We start from the raw sequence: 22,701 nt of genomic DNA, 5'->3' as shown, positions 1-22,701 counted from the left end.
CACAAATCTAGCTATAGATTTTACCCTTGCAGGGCACAGAAACATTAAATTAAGTTCCCTAAAATTATACTGGGAGAACGTGTAAACTCCACACAGACAGTGACTGGAGACCGGGATTGAACCCGGGTTAGCAGCAATGCTAACCATTGCTCCACCATTACGCCCTCAAAAGAATTTGAATCTATTTCCCATGGCTAACGTACTTAATCTACACATCTTTTGGTCGGTGGGAGGAAACCGGAGCACCCGGAGGCAACTCCGCAGACACGGGGAGAACGTGCAAACTCCACACAGACAGCCACCCAAGGCTGGAATCAAACTGGGGCTGCAAAGCAGTAGCGCTAACCATTGTGCCACCCACTAAAAAAAAGACATCCTTTTTGTTTATTTCTTTGTGCCAGGTTTATCAGCTTAGGCCTGACTTGAGGTAAGCTGAAGAGTTATTTCAATTTCAACCAAAACAATTTTTAACCCAAAACAACTTGATAGACCATGAAAAAATTGCTGCAACCATTATCGTGAACTCCAAAAGATTTTATCTTGAAACTACTACCCTACAGTATATGCCTGAAAATATTATTTTATATAAGCAGTAGATTTTTTTTTTAAAAAAGGATTAAGTTTCTTTTTCCTTATTTGTCAGAATAACAAGGACCCACTTGAAGCCCTAATTAAACTTCGTTCCTCAAAGGCAGTAGTTACTAAATCACTGCTAGGCCCGAGACAACCGGTGCAACTTGTTTTTCCTGATCCCTTGTCATCTATCACGCCTGGCTTCTTTGAGCCGAAATGAAGATAATTTATCTGCGTCAAAGGAAATGTAGTCTGACAAGAGCAAGAAGCTTCAGCTGCTACACCCAATGCGATAAGCAGATCTTGTCTGAGCTTTTTCAAACACCACAAGGTAACTTCAAATTAGTCAAAAACAATTTCTTCCCGAGGAGGAACATATACAAGGCCTTAGCTTGGAACTTCAGAGATCAACAAAATACTCTACAGTGCATTAGGTATACAACAAGCTGTGTTGCACTGGTCTTCCACTGGGAGTACTGCAATGACTAACTGGAACAGCTTGCCTGTTCATATTTATATAAGCCAATGTATAGTGTTGGTTGCTGTAAAGCCTACTCATTGCTACAGTCACTTTTTACACATTCACCAAAAATAACAAGAGGGGCTATTTTTCTTATCATTATTTGTAAGATCCACTCATAATTGAAGTTTTCTATTTCAGTGTACAGGCATTCTAACTCCTACAACCACCCCCCACCCCCCCCCATCCCAAGTAATGGGCATTGTCATTCTCCAGGGATTTTCCACAATCTCACATGAAAGTTGTCACAAGAATGTCTGCCAAAGGCTGTAAGAAATAAAGATTCCTCAGTGGCTATGAGAACTCTGCATAACCTTACTCGTTCAAAATGACTGAATAATTTGTTGCAGATTTTCCAACATGACATCCACAATGAACTACAGGGATGGTGACAACTGCACTCCTATGAATATCTCTCCTTTCAGGTTGACAATCAAGTCAGAGATGCTCAGGTTCCCTGGGATACTATGCCCTAACAAAAGTTTTTAAGTGTAGGCGACATGGTGGCACAGTGGTTAGCATTGCTGCCTCAATGCCAGGGACCCGGGTTCAATTCCTGGCTTGGGTCTGTGCGGAGTTTGCACGTTCTCCCCGTGTCTGCGTGGGTTTCCTCAGGGTGCTTCGGTTTCCTCCCACAGTCTGAAAGACACGCAGGTTAGGTGCATTAGCTATGCTAAATTCTCCCTTCGGAACAGGCAGAGTTTGGCGACTAGGGGATTTTCACAGTAACTTCATTGCAATGTTAATGCAAGCCTACTTGTGACACTAATAAATAAACTTTAAAAAAAAACTTTAAAACTGAGGGGATATACAGTGGACAAAATAGGATATCTATCCTGTGAACTTGCAAAAATCCCCCTAATTTCTGGGGTGTCAGTCAGTACCACGAGCCAAAGCTAATACAAAGCTGAAACTGTCCACATTAAGGCGTTAAGATGTAGTCTTGCAATTTAGCAGCAGGTTATTGGGGCCATTAGTACAATGCCTGCCATATAGTATGAAAATCTCAAGATAATATATTACATGATAATAAAAAAAACTTTCAGGGATGTTTCAGAATAGGTTTCTTGATTGAGCATTCAATTTTCTTTTGCATTATCAGCTATACTATGCGTGGAGAGCATAAAGACTTTTGTGTGGGAGCTGGCTGCATTGGTAGCACTTATGAGATGGAACTATAGCAATAAGACCAGTGATTTGTTAGTTCAAGGCTGATGCTTTTATCATCCCATTTCTTCAGTTGAAAGGTGTCTGTGGAGAAGCTGTAGAATTCAAGACTGGGCCAACTGCTGAAAAGGAAAAAAAAGGCTTGCATTTATATACCACCTTATGTAGCCTCAAAGCACACTTACAACCTATGAACTACTTCTGAAGTAAAGTCACTATTGAAGAAAATGTGGCAGCCAATTTACACACAGCAAGCTCCCACAAACAGCAATGTGATAACATTCAGATAATCTGTTTTTGCCAAGTCAATTGAGGAATAAATATGACCAGGATCCAACATATTGGTCCACAGAAATTACAAAAAATAAACTAGCTGCAAAAGTGGCATCAGCAACTTTCAAAGCAATTGCAAATTTTTGAGGAACTTTCATGGGATCATGGACTTCGTAAAAATACACAATTTATAGTGTAGAGACATTTTCCTCCTGGAAAAGGGATAATTAGTATGAGAACAAAGGTTGGGACCTTGAAAAGAATGATTAATGCTGAATCAAAGCAGTTTACAGGATCAGATGAGATCACCAACTTAGTTAAACCTCTCCCTAGCTCCAACTATCCACTTAATCACCTTCCATTACAGGTTCAACCTTTTTTCAAATATCTATCTACTTCTCTACAAAAAGTTTCCACCATTAGAGGGCAGGTTGCTTGACTAAAATTGTGTATATAGCTAATTTTTAGATGACCCCAGGTAACATTCCCAGTCATGGATGACAGCATAGCCACCTGTGCACCTATATTGTACTATTAGAGTTTATACACAAGAAAACATAATACCATTGATTCAATTTTGAATTGGCATTGGGAGCAATATGCTAATTACCACATGCCTACTACACAGAAACAATGCAGCAACACTGTATTTGACCAAATTCCCACTCAAAGAATCGTAAGTGGTGCTTTTGTTTCTTTTCCAAAGTGACAGAAGGCTAGCATGAACTCTATACAGTGAGAGATTTATAAGGACATTTGGACTCCCACGCTCTGCTTACAGGCAGCCATTTATGGACCAACTGGTGGTATGATTATTCTCAATGTGGCTCTTTGTTTTGTGGCTGACATTGCACAAATGGTACATGCTTATTAACCTGACACTCTGCAAAGAACACATTCTTACGATAGCAACAGTTACACTAGTCAGCATTCAAATCTTGAAGATATAGGTAAAGGAACTGCTTTTAGAAAGCAATCAGCAACTTGATGAAATTGGAACCTGAACTCATGAAAATGGAAACTTCTTCGTTATGACAGTCTCAATATTTAAAGTTTCATTCCAAAGTTTTGTCAAGGCAGAAGCAAGTAACCCAACTCTTAACCTATTGCACTGGAGTTCAACAAGCAAAAGTAGGCCAAATCTTCCAAAAAGAGTGTCAAAGCTGGATTGCCAGTTCTCATATTTTTGTTAGCTTGAACCCGAGCTCCACATTTCTGAACCGGGCTTCTTCAGAAATGCAGAGGGTAGTTGTTCTGGGAACCCTCCTTCGTAGTACAGGATTTAAGCTAAGTCACACCCTTTTGACAGCACAAGATACCGTATTCTAGTAAATGTGTCAAAGAAACTTTTAGGGGCTACAGAAAGAAGCTAAGTGTACAAGGTAAGTGGGTGGCAGGTGGGTGGGTAGATGGAAAGTTAGTCGTGTCGGGGTGGTTGTCATGGGCAGTCGGGGTGGTTGTCATGGGCAGTCGGGGCTCAATGTGGTTGACTCTTAACTGCTCTCTAAAATGGACTGGCGAGGCAGTTGTATCAAATTGCTTTGAAGGTCAAAAGGAATGAAACCAAATGGACAATGTAGCGTTGACCGAGGCACCAGCACACAAGTCCTGTTGACCCCACAAAGTCCTCCTTACTAATATCTGGGGACATGCCAAAATTGGGGCAGACTAAACAAGCAATGGCCTGACATAGTCATGCTCATGGATTGCAGTGGCTCAAGGCAACAGCTCACCATCACTTTCTCTTGGACAATTCAGGGTGAACAATAAATGTTGGCCTTTTCAATAATGTTCGTATCAATAAATGAGTTTAAAAAACTGGCACAATAACAGAAATCAGTGCTAAATGTTAAAATAATCATTTAGGGTAAGGATTCAGGTCTGCTCTGCACACTGTTTCCATTACTGCATTTACAGTGCTTATAAGATTTTGAACATTTCGAAGTTGTTTTCAATTAAATGCAAATAACAAGTACAAGGAAGGTGGCTACATTCAAGAGGATCTGCGCTAATTAAAAAAACAGACTGAAGAAAGGCAAATTCTTTTACAAGTACACAAAGTTTTGCTGCAGGATGTGTGCACACAATGAGAATGCTGCTCATTGCTAATGGTAGAAAACTTAACGTGGGTGCGGTTACTGACCATTCACTGGAAGTATCAGACATTGAGAAACTGCTGTTAAGATTAATCAAGACCTGCACGGGCATTTGATTATAAATCAAAACAACTTAATCAAACTTCTCAAAACTATATTTATGACTAATCTTTCCTAGCTTCAAAATTAGGCTGACACACTAGGAATAAGCAAGGGAAGAATGACATGAGATCTAGCGCATTAAACTTTGAGAGTCTCAGAATGAGTTTAATTTTTTCTCTGTAAAATGGAGATTGAAAGCAGACACAATACAATTGCTCTAAATAAAGATGCATAAATTATATAAACTTAAACCAGCTCCTTGGGCTATAAATCTAGGATTTTTTCTACAGCAATAGAGATTGAAAGCAGACAATACAGTTGCTCTAAATATTAAAGATGCATAAACTATATAAACTTAAACCAGCTACTTAGGCTATAAATCTAGAATTAAAAGGCTCATGTATAACTGAAACAAGATCATAGATTTGAACAATTTGTTGCTCACAAATAGTTACAATAACCAAATCCCTTCAAAAGTTAGAAAGGGTTAGCTTGATCAACTCCTTTAGTAAATGCTGGGTCAACATAATTCACGATATGGGAATAAATACAGATAGTGGTGGCGAACACAATATACTGCTCACACCATCAAAATTAAATCTATGGAAAGCACCTAATTAGGTTTTAATTTGGAAAAATGAAGGATTGATAAATGATTTGTACTTCTATTTGGGGATCAGGTAGTCATTTTCCAGCATTGACACTCAGAAGATTTAAAACAATTAAATAATATCACAATAAAGAGGATTATATTTCCAATTTCTCCATTTAGAGTGGATGGTCTTTCTGGGATGATGAAAGGCAATGGCTAGCATTTAAAGAATTAATACATGGTCTACAACAACTGTAGATCCCTTTGTAGCACAAAAGCTCAACAGGAAAAGCGATCCAACCATGGCTAACAAGTCATACATTGTATTAAATCAAAGGAAGAAGCTTATAAAGTTGCCAAAAAAGTAGCAAGCCTGAGAATTGGAAGCATTTTAGAATTCAAAGGAGGGCAGGAAACTGATAACAAAGGGAAAAAAAAATATGAAAGCAAACTAGCAAAAAACATAAAAACAGACTGTAAAAGCTTCTCTGGGTATTGTATGCAAAAAGGAAAACATTTGCAAAGACCCAATAAAGGAAGAAACAGGAGAACTGATGATGGGCGATAAGGAAATGGCAGAGAAACTAAACAACCACTTTGTATCTATCTTCACTAAAAAAAGCGAGTAAAAATAAACAGATCATTCTCGAGTTGGCAGGTTCAACGAGTGGAATACCACTGCTTGGACCCCCCAGCTGCTCACAGGCAGGTGCAGCAAGCAATTAGGAAGGCAAATGGTATGTCGGCCTTCATTGCAAGAGGATTCAAGTACACGGGTAAAGGTGTTTGCTACATTTGTATAGAGTCTTGATGAGACCAGACTTGGGAGAACTGTGTACAGCTTTGGTCTCCTTACCCAAGAAAGGATCTCCCTGTCACAGAAGCAGTATGCAACCAAGGTTCACCAGACTGATTTCTGGGATGGCGGTATTGTCCTGTGAAGAGAGATTGAAGAGGCCGGGTCCATATTCTCCAGAAATAAAAAAGAATGAGATGACCTAATTGAAACATACATAATTCTTAGTCTCATCGGTGTATATGCAGAAAGGATGTCTCTCCTGGCTGGAGGGTGGAGGGGGGGCAGATTTAGAACTGGGGACATGGTCTCAGAATAAAGGGAAGGCCAGTTCACTTATGACGGAGATGAGGAGGATAATTTTTTTTTCACTGAAGGGGGTGGTGAACCTTTGGAATTATTACTCAGGAGGGCTGTGACAAGTACGTTTAAGATTGAAATAGACAGATTTCTAGACATTAAAAACAAGAGATATGGGATAGCATGAGAAAATGGTGCCGAGGCAGAAGGTCGGCCATGATTTATTTGAATGGTGGAGAATACACAAGGGGACAAGTGGTCTGGTTATGCACCTATTTCTTATGTTCTCATACAGATAATCTCATTGGCACGTGTTGCACCTTAAAATAACTAACCACTGAGGTTAAGAAACTCCACAGCAAGTGTTCATTTACTTTCACAGCATATATTAAATGGGAGTTCACGATCAGGGTGAGCTTCAAGTGCCAGCTTAAATTGCAAAACAATTGCGCCTTCACTTTATATTTTCATTAGTGCTATAAACCTGATATCCAATAAGGCCCCCAAAAGTGAATTTCACAAAAAAGGTAAAGGATAAAAATGATATTAAATAAACTGTTCTGCTGGAGAGCAGTCAAGAGTACAAAACAATGCACAGAACATTCAAGTGTAACATAAACTGTGACAGAGGATTTAACTCCCGTTTCAGGATAAACAGATTAACTAATTTATTAAAACAGAAATTTCTTTGTTTACAGAACATTCCAGATAATTATCCCCTTGAGGGCTGATACTGAAGATAAACAATTACCATTGTGAATCTAACCCAATTGTTTGATACCAAAAGAGTTTTGGGCAAGGCTCCATATTTCTCTAAACTTATTTGACAATCCGAATTACGAAAAAAAACTGGTCACAATATGAAAATCCTGCCTGTTATTAAGCATCATTGCAATTAAAATCTCAGTCCAGACAACATGCTTGGCACATTTCCATTCAGTGTTTGTGTAATCCAAATTTTGGGAAAGCAATATTCATTCACCAGCACCTCGTGTTAACATTCAGAAAATCATTCTCTTACCCATGCATGGCATATCATTAAAATCAACCATTCTACCCCTGGGGTAAAGGGGTCAGTTTAATCACTAAAAGCATAGAAAATCATTCTTTTGTAATCCAAACTTGAATTTAATCTGACCAGAAGCTAAAATAATTGATTGACAACATCCAGTTTGTGATACGAATAAGACTAGAGCAAGAGAAACATAAAATACCTAACCTGACTATCAAATATTATTGTTATCTCTTTTAAGCAGAGGTCAAGCAGAGTTTTTAAAAAATTCTCCATCAGTTTTTTTTCACTCCTTGTCTGAAGGAAATGACTGAAGGAAATGAAGCATATTCCTCAAAAGATGCAAGATGAAACTTGAAACATGAGCCTGACTCCTTCATATTTTCAGATGTCAACAAGATCTGCTGCCTATTTCCAGCATTCCTTGTTTTAGCTTGTTGTGCAGTGTACATTCCATAATCTGCAGCAGTGAACAGATAGAGAGGTTTTGAACCTGAAGATCCAGCACAAGCCAAAACTCTGCATTCCCCCCCCCCCCCCCCCCCGGCCGAGTGGAAGATTCTGTACCTCTAAAGCAAAGGGTTTTTTGGTTTAGGTACTCACTCCTCTCAACTCTTATTCTATAGCACAGTTTCTTCTGTTTCCTTCTTACAGTCTCCTAGCAAGCTTGAATGCAATGGAGAGAGTTCCAAATTCAAAAGGGCATAGTGACTCGAGCTGGTCTATTTCCACAAGAGAACAAATCCTAACAGAAAATCAGGAACCAGGCCACCATCAACACAGGGACATTTTTAAAGAGTCATCTGCCTCATCTCTCTGGTTCACTATCAAAATTCTACTATTATACCTTTTTAATATTACTACCTTGACTAGATCATTACCAACAATTATTACCATTTGAGAAGAAATTTCTTCCAAAACTTACTTTACAGTAATGTAAACACGAACCTCCAAAGCAAATAAGATTTTTTTTAAAAATACATGCTACTACATTAGAACCATCTATCTGATCAACCTCAGCAACAGTAATGATTCTTAAAGTAATTTAAAGGACGAAAATCAGCATTCCCAAGGTATGCAAACATATAACAATCTTAACAAGTGAAGCAAAAATGGCATCTGCTAAAACACATCTGTGTATGAGAAATAAATCCTTAGGGAGAGGATGCCAGATTGGTGGAGAATAGGGAAGTTGCTCATTAAATGTGTCTGCTAACCCAATTAAACTGCACCATCTGATTTTCGGTAGAAAAGCTGATACCAGAATGGTTCATATTATGGTCCCAACTTCAGAGACCAGGTTTAAAAATTCTCCGATCAATGCCAAATTTATCCAAAGTTCAAACTGAACTCCTTTTTATTTACCATCAAGCTTAAACCATTTTAAGTCAAATATTAAACAGATATCAGCTTCATGATGGACACAGAGCTGCCCAATTTCAAAATATAATTAACAGGTGTTAGAGGCAATCATTAAAGTGGTTATAGCTGGGCACTTAGGAAAACTCCAGGCTGTTTTGTTAGCCTTATATTGCATGGGTGGTGTATTGACAGTCGGGAAGTAATGTGGTTTCCTGGACTTCCTATTTCAAGAAGGGACAGCTTTTTGTACCACCCATGCTGGTACAGACCATAGCAGTGACACATTATTTACTCCAATTTCCTCCGTACATGGTTCACTGTTAAACATCAAACAGCGGTCTGGCAAAAGACTGTAAAACGATCTAGCTTTATCTGCAGTAAAAACATCAGTTGCTACGCACTCATTCAAGAAGTGGGCGAGACCATTTTGGAGCCAATCAACCATTAACGTTGTCATTACCGCACCACCCACATCGCTTATCATTTGGCCATGCCTTATCTTGAATCAGTCCAGCCACCATCACTGGAAGTGCACTCCATGTGGCCCAATTTGTTTGCCAGCTTGACACCCCTCGTCTGCAGGATTGGTAGAAAGATGGGAACATTCTCTGCTTGGGCTGCCTTGCACCACATTGGCAGAGCTTCTTCAGTGTCAGGATAGACAGCTGTATTTCTTTCGACACAGGATAGACAGCTGTACTGGTCCTCATTCTTATTCAAGTGAATGCTTATTAGTTGGACTGTTCCAAGATGTTCGCCTTGAATTTTATAATGATGGACAAATATGATAAAATCTCCCACTCCTTTGCGACATCCCCTTTCAGTTTCATGACAGTTTTCCAATTGCTGTACCAACATCACCCCTCTCTGATTGACACTTTCAATTTTCTCTCATGTTTAGCCATACTTGCAGGCTTTGTACGTCCTTTCACAAGATCATCTTGATCAAATGATGGCTTTCTCAGCGCTCCATGATTTTGCACTCTTGTATGGTCTAACTCCATTCTTATTGGTCAGTGTGGTCATTTTAAAAACTTGGATACATTTACCTAATCTGGAGTACTAGTGCAAAATCTTGGCTTATTGTGAACATTGTGCTATGGGATTTGCTATTCTGTCAGCAGGAATAACAATCAGAATTGTGTGTCAATCAAGTTTGAGTTATCGCAATTTCACTTGTTCAGTTTCATGTGGGTATGTGGAACATTACTGCTATTGATTAAAGAACAAAGAACAGTACAGCACAGGAAACAGGCCCTTCGGCCCTCCAAGCCTGTGCCGCTCCTTGGTCCAACTAGACCAATCATTTGTATCCCTCCATTCCCAGGCTGCTCATGTGACTATCCAGGTAAGTCTTAAACGATGTCAGCGTGCCTGCCTCCACCATCCTACTTGGCAGCGCATTCCAGGCCCCCACCACCCTCTGTGTAAAAAATGTCCCTCTGATATCTGAGTTATACTTCCCCCCTCTCACCTTGAGCCCGTGACCTCTCGTGATCGTCACCTCCGACCTGGGAAAAAGCTTCCCACTGTTCACCCTATCTATACCCTTCATAATCTTGTACACCTCTATTAGATCTCCCCTCATTCTCCGTCTTTCCAAGGAGAACAACCCCAGTCAACCCAATCTCTCCTCATAGCTAAGACCCTCCATACCAGGCAACATCCTGGTAAACCTTCTCTGCACTCTCTCCAATGCCTCCACGTCCTTCTGCTAGTGCGGTGACCAGAACTGGACGCAGTACTCCAAATGTGGCCTAACCAGCGTTCTATACAGCTGCATCATCAGACTCCAGCTTTTATACTCTATACCCCGTCCTATAAAGGCAAGCATATCATATGCATACCCCGTCCTATAAAGATTACTCTACTGCAGTGACACAGTGAAATTATTTGCAATATTTGCCAAATTTCCCCATATTGTTCTCTATATTTATAGAAGAGATAACTGGATAGCAATCTATTTAGAGACGGTAATATTTTGTAGACACAAAGGTGAAGAATTGTATGTATTCAGCAGCCGTAGTGGTGCCTTAATGCGACATATGCTTGTCTGACTGGGTGCAGTTCCCACACCATCCAGGACAATGCAGCCCACTTGATTGGCACCACTTCCACAAACATCCACTCCCTCTATCACCAGCGCTCAGTAGCAGCAGTGTGTACTATCTACAAGATGCACTGCAGAAATTCAAAGCTCCTTAGACAGCACCTTCCAAACCCTCAACCACTTCCATCTGGAAGGACAAAGGCAGCAGATACATGGGAACACCACCACCTGCAAGTTCCCCTCCAAGCCACTCACCATCCTGACTTGGAAATATATCTCCGTTTCTTCGCAGTCACTGGGTCAAAATCCTGGAATTCCCTCCCTAATGGTTTTGTGGGTCAACCCACAGCAGGTGGACTGCAGTGTTTCAAAAAGGCAGCTCACCACCACTTTCTCAAGGGCAACTAGGGATGGGCAATAAATGCTGGCCAGCCAGCAACACCCATGTCCCACGAATGAATGAAAAAAAAAATCAACCAACACAAAACAATCCCAAGGTAAGAGTAGAAACCCATTATACAATTGCATTCTGGGTTTCAAACTGCTCAATATTGATTTTTTTCTATTCTTGATACACAATATGATGTAGAATGTAATGTCAGTAGTATTTTAAAATAATCACAATATCCATTCGTGCATTCATGATGGAGTCTCTACATCTTGAACTTTCAATTTCAACTGTCCTAAAAGGAATAACAGAGTCAAGGAGTTGTAACTATGAACTGTGTACAGGAACAATGCAATACTCAAAAAGACTAGTGACCTAATATTCATACACTAGCTAGAGAAAAACTGCAATGGGTGAATGATCAAGTTGCTTGCCTTTGCTCTTTGTGAGGATGGCAAGCGTCATAGGTGGCCCAGATATGATTGTAAAGAATTGCTCTGTGATTGCATTACATTAAAGTTAGAGCAGCAACCAGAATGAAAAGATCTGCATTTTGAATTGTTCAAACATGGCAAAGTAAAGTGCTTTATATACAATGAATCACTATGAAGTGTAGTGAGAAATATTTGAGTGCAGGCAGCCATTTTTACGCACAGCAGGGTCTCACGAACAGCAACGTGAACAATGTCTGCAAGGCTTTTTTGCTAACTTGATTGGTTGATGAAAGAACAAATAACAGGAGAACTCCCTGCACATCTTTAAGCAGTCCATGTAACAAATAAAGCATCATGTATAGCTTAGTAAGAAATTCTGCTGCCAGCAGTTTTTTTGGATAGCAGACCAGGAAAGAATGAAATAACAATCTACTTTTACACTGACACGTATTTAGATGACATTTCAATATAATGGCATACGTGACCCCTGCATTTACACTGCTAGAAACAGTCACTCTGACTCAGCAGTAAAGCTCTTGGTTCAGTTTTGCTGAGGGTCTCAGTCCATTGGTGGGATAAGGAAGTCAGAATTGGGGTTGTAAAATCAAGGAACATCACCCAGAATGCAAACAAAACAATTATAAAACCTGCTTTCCATGTGCCTCATGCACTAGCCAAGATTGTTTCCTAGTAAGGATAATACATGGCATCTGAGCACTACGTACCCTTCTCCAAGGGATATGCAGAATGGTTTTGGTTGCTTACAATTCTAGTTTTCACAATAAAGGGAAATCTAAACTGGTTATCAATCGCAAACGTCTCAGTCTGCAATGAAATAGTTAATTTCTCAAGTCATGCACAATCCCGGTAACTTGACAAAGAGCTGATGAGTCACCAATCTGAGGTATTTTACCGGACGCAGGAATTCCAAACAGGAACTGAAAAAAGGGACTCTTAGGATTTGGTGAGTGCTCTTTCGGTTGGTGCAGTGCCAATAATGATGCGCTTTGTAGCATTACAGGGTTCTTTCCAGGCTCAAATGATCGTTGTGACATAAGCAAATGCAAGTCATCAGACAGTTATTCAAAACAAACTAAGGAAGAGATCATAAACAGAAAATGCTGGAAATACTCATCAGGCCAAGCAGCATCTGTAGAGGGAAAGTGTTAGTGTTTCAGGTCAATAATCTCCCAACAAAATAATAACCTGAAAAAACTGACTCTTGCCCATTTTTAAAAAGAAAATTCAATTCCAGAAGATTCCAAACAGGATTATAGTTCACACTTCAAAATTTATGGATAGGATATGTGTTTACAGGGCATGATTAAAAGAACTTGGGATCAGAAGTGTATAACAAGAATGCATCTGTCATTTGCATTTTAAATTGTGTATGTAAACTTACAACCTTGAAAACAAATTTATAGTTTTCAAACTCACTTGCCCCAAATCTTTGCCTATCACCATTCAAGTTTATATCTTATAGCATCATTTAACCTTTCCTTCCCTGTCGCGGGGGTACAGAAATGCCTGCTTTCTGAGGCTATTAAAACAAAGCAGACTAGTTTAAAATAGGGGTCACAGTGTACCTTTTATATATATCAACGGTATCACAATGTACCTCACAATGCTATATGAAGGTATTGCCTGTATAAGCACATATATAATCATTTTTGAACAAGCATTATAGATTTAAGCTGTATTTTTGTCTTTTCTTGTGATTTTGGTAGTTCACCCTTGACATAATGGGAAATAGGTTTAATTAGACAGACCGCATTCCTCTGGAACAAAATATAAAGCATATACCCTATTATCAGGGGCAGGCTGGGCTGCTACAAGTTACGAAGGTTTTTGAAATGAATAGAAAGATTCAGCTTCTAGCTGCAATGAACTCAGCATCCACTGATATAAGGGACAGAAAACAGATAAGGAAGATGACTCCTTTCTTGTTCCCAGGACTGCAGGTGTTAGGAGCGACCCTTAAACCTACCGGAGTTGCGTAGGTGAGGTTACTAGGCAACGAAGGGAAGAATCTATGGGTTTGGTTGATCAATGAATTCCTAATTCTGCTCCAAGGTAGAACGCTACTGGCGGAAGTAAATAAAGTTAATGTAATTAGATCATCTCATTTGAATGACAGGTGGAGCGGGAAGGTCAAATCTTCAGAAGTGTATATCTGTTGTGCTCATGTGATGTAACATCAAAGAGTGTTTGGAATCCTCTGGCCATCTCTCTCCCAATACATGTTGGTCAAATAAAGAACATCTGTAACTGCACATTGCCTTTCACAAAGTCTGTGTGTTTGTTGGGTTCAGTCGTTGGACACCTCGCGAAAATCCCCTCACATTCCCCTACTCCCTCCCATGAAGATAGACATTAGACTAGATACCCACCGCAAAGTAAGATACACAGCACAGCATTAAGTAACTCAAAGATACATTCATTGTAATAGTCAGTATAACTCATTTAACCAGATTAAACAATTTGGTATACTTAAAACTAAGATGGTTCAATTACACCAAGTTTCAATTTTCCATTAAAAACTTTCAAAATCGGACATCGCAATGATATCCTCCAGTATCAGAATAATCTCAGATATCAGAACAATATTAAGTACCATCATGCCTGGAGCTAAATCTTACGCCAGCAATACCATGAACATGTTTGCAAGCTACACCAAATATTAAATGCGCAGTCTCACTTTAGCAAGACTCAGGGAGCAACTCTTACCTTTCTCTGCAACAACAAGTGTGCTACTGAAGTACTGCTCCTCCATTTGCCATACTGTGTCATTTGCTTTGTTGGTAACACCACATGATCCAATGCAGTTCACTTTTAAAGCTAGCAGAGAGAAAAAATTGGAACATGTAAATAAAAGCTAGAAGTACGAGACCCCCAAACCCAGGAGACAAAAATAAAATTGAAGAAACAAACATTATTCAATCCACAATAATAAAACCTGGCTGTGTTGGAGCTACTATGAAGTCAGACAATTGCTTCTGTCAGCTGTTGGTCCAAAAGTGTTAAAGCATGTTTACTTCTAACTCCAGGAGAGCAGGCTTTATCACCAGAAAGTGCCAATTTCTCCTTTATAACTATAACCGCGTACTGTCAATTTCCTTTTGACAATAAAAACAGAGCTCCTGACTCCATTACCCTTCAATTCCTTGTACCCCAAACTTGTACTCAGCAGTTCGCTCCTGGACTGCAAAGATACGGAATCACCTCCATATTACAGTACTAGTGAGACATCAGCAGCAGGGCTAGCTTTCACTCATCACTGGCACTACAAAGCTGCTTTTAGCGGTAACTGAGTGTGGAAATCATTCCAGTTTCAAAAACCAGTCCTGCCAAATACAGGAGAGCTTGAAATCATTCATTCTCACCCCAAAAACGTTCTTTTTCCTGAGAAGCACTTCCGCAGTTTTACTTACAATTCATAATGGCACAGAAGGTAACTATTCAGCCCATCAATACCATGCCTGCTCCCTAGAGCAATCCAATCAGTTTCATTTCCCTGCTCTACCCATGGACCTGCAGGTTTATTTCCCTCAAGTGTCCATCCAGTTCCTTTTTGAAATTCTTGATCAACTCCTACCACCGTTATTGGCAGACAGTTCCATCTGATGTGTTCAGGAGATACACAGTGGATTTCCTTGTTTACACAGATGCCCCGAGAAAGATATTGCCTAGTTTCCATCTCGTATTTCCAGAAACCTGCAGGGAAAATCATCATGGTTTCTGGGTTCATATCATTGCTTATTATGTGAGTAGATAACTTTGCAAGGATCTAAGAATTGCAACAAATGTATTTTTTAAATTAATTTATGAGATGTGGGTGTCACTGGCTAGGCCAGCATTTATTCCCCAGCAGGTGGTGGTGAGCTGCCTTCTTGAACGGCTGCAGTCCATGTGGTGTAGGTACACCCCTGGAGCTGTTAGAGGAGGAGTTCCAGGATTTTGACCCAGCCAGCCTGAAGGAACGACAGTATATTTTTGAATCAGGATGGCTTGGAGAGGAACTTCCAGGTGGTGCTGTTCCCATGTATCTGCTGCCCTAGTCCTTCTAGATTGTAGCAGTCATGGGTTTGGAAGATGAGTTTCTTTGGTGCATCTTGTGGAACAAACTGCTGCCACTGTTCAGTGGTGGAGGGATTGAATACTTTTGGAAAGGGTACCAATAAAGCAGGCTGCTTTACCCTGGATGGTGTCGAGCTTCTTCACTATTGTTGGAGCTGCACTCATCCAGGCAAGTGGAGCGTATTCCATCTCACTTCTGACTCATGCCTTCCAGGAGTCACAAGGTGAAAGTGTTAAATAATCACCCAAGTTTAAAAATCACACAAGCTGCAAACTGCTAAACTCAAACAAACAGGGAAAGCTATCTGAAAGCCACAAGTCTTGATCAAAGCAAACCCAGATAAGCATCAAAGACCATAAAACTACACATAAGACCTCCATTGAATTATGCATAGCTTCAGCTTTTAATGTCTGTTCTAACAAGAGACAATGGGAAAGGGGAGTTGATGAACCACTGATTAGAAAGATAACTTCAAATTGCGTAGAAAGAAAAACATGCTCGGTGATATTATAATTAGTTAGATGTCGACAAGTTGTAATTGGATAACTATACCCTTATATTATGCATGATGTAAACCTAATCAATAGTTGAAAGTGGATATAGATATAACTTCTGTGCAAATGTACAGCTTTGATTGGCATATGCCAATTTCTTGTAACTGGATCTTAACTAAAAATGTCTGTTAATTTCTGGATCGAGACTCTCCCATATTGAGCCACTAATTGGAGCACTGGGGTCAGCCCGCCCTATAATTCATAATAAAGACATTGTTTGAACAAGTCCAAGCATCTTCGTCTGGTTTTCTTGAGTGAGTGAAATATGCTATAGCCAAATAGCTATAATTTCCTCGCATCAGTTGGTGAGTTACCACAAGATTCCTGGCTTCTAACCTGCTCTTGTAGCCACAGTATTTATATGGCTAGTCCAGTTCAGTTTCTGGTCAATGGTAATCCCCAGGATTTTGATAGTGGAGGATTCAGTAATGCCTTGGATGACATGAGCGATGGTCAGATTCTCTCTTGCCTGGCACGTGTGGCATGACTGTTACTTGCCACTTGACAGTTCAAACCTGGATTCCGTCCAGGATTTACTGCATTTGGACATGAACTGCTTCAGTATCTGAATCGTCATAAATGATGCTGAACATTGTGCAGTCATCAGCAAATATCCCCACTTCTGATCTTATGATGGAAGGAAGATCATTGATGAGGCAGCTGAATATGGTTGGACCCAGGATACAATGCTGAGGAACTCCTGCAGTGATGTCCCGGAACCGAGATGATTGACCTTCAACCACCACAACCATCTTCCTTTGTGTTAGGTATAAATCCAACCAGTGGAAAGCTTTGCCCAGATTCCCACTGACTCCAGTTTTGCTAGAGCCCCTTGATGCCATACTTGGTCAAATGTTATGTTGATGTCAAGGGTAGTCATTCTCATCTTGCCTCTGGAATTCAGCTATTTTGTTCATGTTTGAACCAAGGTTGTAATGAGGTCAGGAGCCGAGTGGCCCTGGCAGAATCCAAACTGAGCACTAATGAGGAGGTTATTGCTGAGCTAGTACCGCTTGATGGCTGTTGATGACTCCATCACTTTATTGATGATCAAGAGCAAACTGATGGGATAGTAATTGGCCAGCTTGGATTTGTCCTGTTTTTTGTGTACAGGATATAGTGGGGCAATTTTCAATATTACAGTGCTGGAACAGCTTGGCTAGGGGTGCAGCAAGTTCTGAAGCACAAGTCTTCAGTACTATTGCTGGAATATTGTTAGGGCCCATTGCTTTTGCAGTATCCACTGCTTGCAGCCATTTCTTGATAGCATGTGGAGTGAATCCAACTGACTGAAGACTGACATCAGTAATGCTGGAGACCTCGAACTGAAAGAACTTGTTTGCTCAGAGTGCCCTTTAATTTTGAATGTGCATTCATTTTCACATTTACCGGCGATGGCGATGATCAGTAAACACTTGTCCCTTTACAAAAACTGCTCTGAACCACTGATAGAACTTTGAATGTTTTTCACAAAACCCTTCCTGGAATTTCATGAAGTGAAACCTATGCCATGCAATGAGGAGGTTATATGCTATGGTATGGATGAGCTGCTCAAAAAGCAGTTACCATTTCTGGTAATCTGCGATGTAAATCAAATCAAAGTGAATTCTGTAGCATCTCATAGAATCCCCACAGTGCAGAAGGAGGCCATTCAGCCCATTGAGCCTGCACTGACAACAATCCCACCCAAGCCCCAATTCCGTAACCCCATGTATTTATCCTGCTAATCACTCTGACACCAAGGGACAATTTAGCATGGTCAGTCAACCTAACCTGCACATCTTTGGACTGTTGTGTTGTAAACAACCCTTCCTTCCATTTGGAAATATACATTTCCATTAACATCTAAACCCTCAGCAGGTCAGTGGATTAAGTTGTAACCCTTGAAGCAGAATGAGCTCGCTGTTATTTCAGCAATGTTCTGCTTTGCTCTTTCATATTCACATCAAAAATGAACCTGATGACAATTTGTCCAAAAGTTATATACAATCAAATTCAAATCCGAGTTAAAGTTCATGTCACTGATGATCCAAATCTTAGCAAAAATGTGGGACCAGCAGTTACGAAATGGCAGTCCTCAAAAAGGAGATTCCTGTGAATTTAGGGTTACTCTGAACACTACAGCAAATGCCAAACAATATTCCTATCATATGAAAGTTTCATGACAAAGTTTCTTGACAATTAATTTTTTGCTCCTATTGCAGGCAAGATGACTTGCAAAGCTCAGGAAAAAAATTCGATGACTTCAAATCCTCCCACAGTCAGCTATTTTGAGGTGGCAGTGATAGAATTTCCCAGTACTTTCCTACATGACATCCGTCACAACCACAAGGGTAGGGATAACTGGTTCCCTTAATTTACACTCAAGGTCTCGTTGCAACTGGGTTTTGTTGCGAATGTAGCAAGGATGTGCTTTGTCAAAACTGCAGGAGTCTTACTATATATGCTTTCAGATTATAAAGAATATATCAGGCAGCTTTTCTCAGTCTAAATTCAAGAATGTTTAAATCCTGACCCAAACAGAGCTCGGTAAATTGTAACCCTCATTCGCACATCCCACATTCTGAGGGAGGGACGGAGGGACGGATTTGTAATTTGGAAGTGTTCTGCTTTCTGCAATCTATATTAGAGGGTAAGGATATAACCAATCAGCCAAGTACAGTGCCAAGAGATTCTGTTCCACCCTGAGCTCACTACATCAAATGTTGGCTGGGGAAAGGTACACACTGATTTGTAGGGAGTTAAGCTGGCTTATGGGAATAACATTTACTGCTGAACATGAGAGAAAGGGGAGTTAAACTACAAAGTGGTACAACATGGCAACTGATTAGTATCAAATTCGCAGTACACATTGTGTGTTACAGCATGGAATCCCACCACAATGGCTCCACCAAAGGAATAGGGCATTTACTGAAATAAAAAGTAAATATCTTTGTCTTGCTTTTATGCAGTTCTGAACAGCAGGTCACAGAGCACCACCAGCAGACTCCTGATAAGATGCCTGCTTTGTCCAACTAAAATTGATATGGTATGAGCAAAAATTTTTTTTAAAAGTAACAAGCTATTTAGATCGGAGATAAATGCAATTTTACAGTATATATAATGCTGCTATTATTTTGTGAAAAATTAATGTAACCAAATCCTGAAAAAGTGACTTCATCATAACTGCTTTCTGTTGAAATACCAGAGCACACTGGATCAAACTGGTCAAGATACAGATCTAGTTTTAACCAGTTGATAATCAAGTTGCCTAAGCTCAAATAATAAATCACCCATGATCGAATATGAAAAAGCAAGCAATACTATGTCGGCTGACAGCATAGAAGCAACCATTTATCCTATCACAGCTGTGCCAGCTCTTTGCGCCAGCTCTTTGTAAGGGCCTTTCAAAAGTCATGCCAATGCACTGTATTCTCCATAGCCTATTTCTGATTTAAATTTCATCCTTTACTCCTTTATAGTGATGCATAAACAAAGCAAACAACGATGGACAGGGCCATTTTATTTTTCAATCAATACAAATCAACAAACTTATAATGAATAGGGATGGCAAATACACATTTGTTTTGTCATCAAGACGATGTCAATGATAATCTCAGATGCACAGAACAGTAGCATGTTCATACCAGCTGACTCAACAAGACTATTTTGTCTCTTTACTGTGTTTCCTATTATTTTCCTCTTAAATTACTTTTGCCTCTATCCTTTCCTCACACTTGTACACATTTTCAATTGAGTGGGTGAAGAGCTAAACCAACAACCAAGCCTTACTTTTGCGCCCATCAGAAGGTACAGAGGTCACTGCCTGTGGCACACTTGCACCTACTGTTCGCAAGGAGAGCGAGCTACAAATCCACATTACTAAATTTCCGTGATGACACAGCGAAGGTCAGAAGTTCTTGATCGAACCTTTGTACCAAGCCAATATTTATCAGATTAGAAATTAAGCTGCCAAAGAAGATGGTGTTGATTGGGGAAGGTTGGGGGGGGGGGGGGGGCGGGGGGGTGTTGTGCTGCTTGTATTATACTAGTCAGCTGATTATATATGGAAGATATTTTTGATAATCAGCAGCACAATGAGCATGCTAGAGCGTAGTCTGCCCTTGGAATCAACGTTCCAATTTTACTTCCTCACATATCCACCAAAGACAAGAATCGAGATACACTTGGATAATATTATAGCTGGGGCCTAAATGTATTGAATGCAGTCCTCAACAATGCAGCTCATTCACTATCATTCCTTTCTTCAACTGGTGAACTGGATTACTAAGTAAGCAACCAAGTGACGAGAACCAAGTCATTATTACCTCGGCACTGACCAATTCTGCCGACAGATCATTGTCAAGAATTACAAGAACCAATCCAGACACAAGCCATGCACCATTGTTTGAATGGTGCGCAGATTTGTTAAAATTGACACATTTCAGCAGCAGGTGTCATACCGTTAAAAGAATAAGTGGATATCCATAATGTCACAGAGTTGCCAATTTCCACCATACTGTTGTGAGTCACTGTGCAAAGGACACAAACCCAAGAGAAAATCATCCCAGGCAACCTTTCCACAATATTTCATAGCTATAGGCTTACAACAATACTGCAGAATTCTGGAACAAGTCAATAGTTACAGACATCCTTTCGGCTCTAAAATCTGGATACAAACCCACCTCGGACTGCTGTGACAGGAAGCATCGTCCCTTCCCCAGTCGTGCAAGTGAAATTAATTTGGACAGCTCTGACCCAGTTTTTAGTAGGTTTTGTACATAATTTATCAGTAAAATTGTAGCCACGCATTGAAAGGCCACCAGGATAACTGGTGTGGAAAACAGAAATGTCACAAACTCAATTGTTTGTTGTTGAATAGGCCTCACCCGGATTACATACGAAAATTGGCACAAGGCAGGTATCTGATTTTATAAAAGAGGAAGTGCTATGATTAATTTCATTTTCTTCCCCTTTTCTTAAGAGGTACAGCAGTTCCTCATCCCCTCCAAGTACAAAGACTAAATTCAGCCTAACACACAGTCACATGTTAAGCATGTTGTGAAAATATTGCCTTTAGATTTTGTACCCTCTTTCGACTAGAACAGCAGCTTAGCTTTGGAACTTGGGCGATGGGGTTTCTTGAACTAAATGCTACAAACCAAAATGAGTCAATATTGGATCTCAAACAATCTTCATGGAGAACCCAAAGTCCAATGACAAGAGGAGAATCAGAAATCAAACAAAAACAACAGAGTAATGGAAGATTTATAGCACCATTTAACTCCGAGCAAACGTGCTAGTTTTCTGGGGCACTGGGGAGAAATCTTTGTTTGCATTGCTAAAGAAATTTAAACTGATCTTTTTTTAAGAAATCAGGGAAAATTGACTAAGTACTGTAATATCTAGAGTTTAACCAAATGTTTGAATTCAATTAGAGACTTATCAAACTACCCAAGAGGTTTGCAAACATTGAATTTTAAATATAATGCATAACATAAGATAACAGATAACAGTTCAAGTCTAGCACGAAAATACAGATGAATAAAGACATTTGTAACATGAAAGAAAACCACCAATTCTTACATGACTGGGTTTTCACTCAAAGTTAAAGTGTATTTATTAGTCACAAGTAGGCTTACATTAACACTGCAATGAAGTTACTGAGAAAATCCCTTAGGCGCCACACTCCAGCGCCTGTTCAGGTACACTGAGGGAGAAATTAGCATGGCCAATGCACCTAACCAGCACATCTTTCAGACTGTGGGAGGAACCCAGAGCACCCGGAGGAAACCCACAGACTCCGCACAGACAGTGACCCAAGTTGGGTCATGTCCAGGCACCTACACTGGAGCCAAAAAAGGACACCTGCAAAATGATTTGTTATATTTTTACAGCTGAGGAGGGGGGGGGTAGGAAAGGCCCCCGCTAGACAGGGGCAGCAGTAGAGTGAATGGTTTGAGATGAATGAAAATTCAATTCTCCTGAGTTTGTACTTTCAGCATAAACATCAGCTTTAGGCAGCTGTGGGGCTCGATATTTTCCTTGAAATAGATTGTTGACGCGGTGACGAGCAACAATTGAACTAAAAAAATGTTTCACTGTTTAGCGAAGGTGATAATTTGGTAGCTGTCGTGAGAGACCACACAAGATTTAAGCTCCCCCCATCAGGCAAGTTACCACTGGAGGAAGGTGATATGAGTGCTTTGTTTAGCATCCGAAAGGGACTAGAAATGCAAGCCGTGACGGGATATTTCACCTTGGCCAAAACAGTGGAACAAGGGGACACTGCCTGCACTTAAAGGGGAGGTGAAGGTGAATTTAAAACAATCTGCTGCAGATATAATATTTGAATGAGCAGGTGGGTCAATCAATGGACTGGCTCATTCGGGAGATTGTGGAATCAGCTGGCAATTATTTATTTA

At 40.1% G+C, this 22,701-nt stretch overlaps 1 protein-coding gene across 3 annotated transcripts in view; it reads right to left on the bottom strand.

Annotated features, from left to right (window-relative positions):
• Window positions 1-22,701, bottom strand: part of arrdc1b (arrestin domain containing 1b) — a 59,354-nt gene that overhangs the window by 27,254 nt on the left and 9,399 nt on the right. For all 3 annotated transcript variants that reach the window (XM_078226624.1, XM_078226625.1, XM_078226626.1), the window contains exon 2: window positions 14,393-14,503. In XM_078226624.1, the coding sequence (XP_078082750.1) occupies window positions 14,393-14,503 (111 nt within the window). The remainder of the gene's footprint in view (window positions 1-14,392; window positions 14,504-22,701) is intronic.

Source organism: Mustelus asterias, chromosome 13, assembly GCF_964213995.1.
Source record: "Mustelus asterias chromosome 13, sMusAst1.hap1.1, whole genome shotgun sequence".
Classification (NCBI taxonomy): Eukaryota; Metazoa; Chordata; class Chondrichthyes; order Carcharhiniformes; family Triakidae; genus Mustelus; species Mustelus asterias.
The sequence above is the reverse complement of the archived record's forward strand: the minus strand, read 5'-3'. Positions and strand labels throughout refer to the sequence as shown.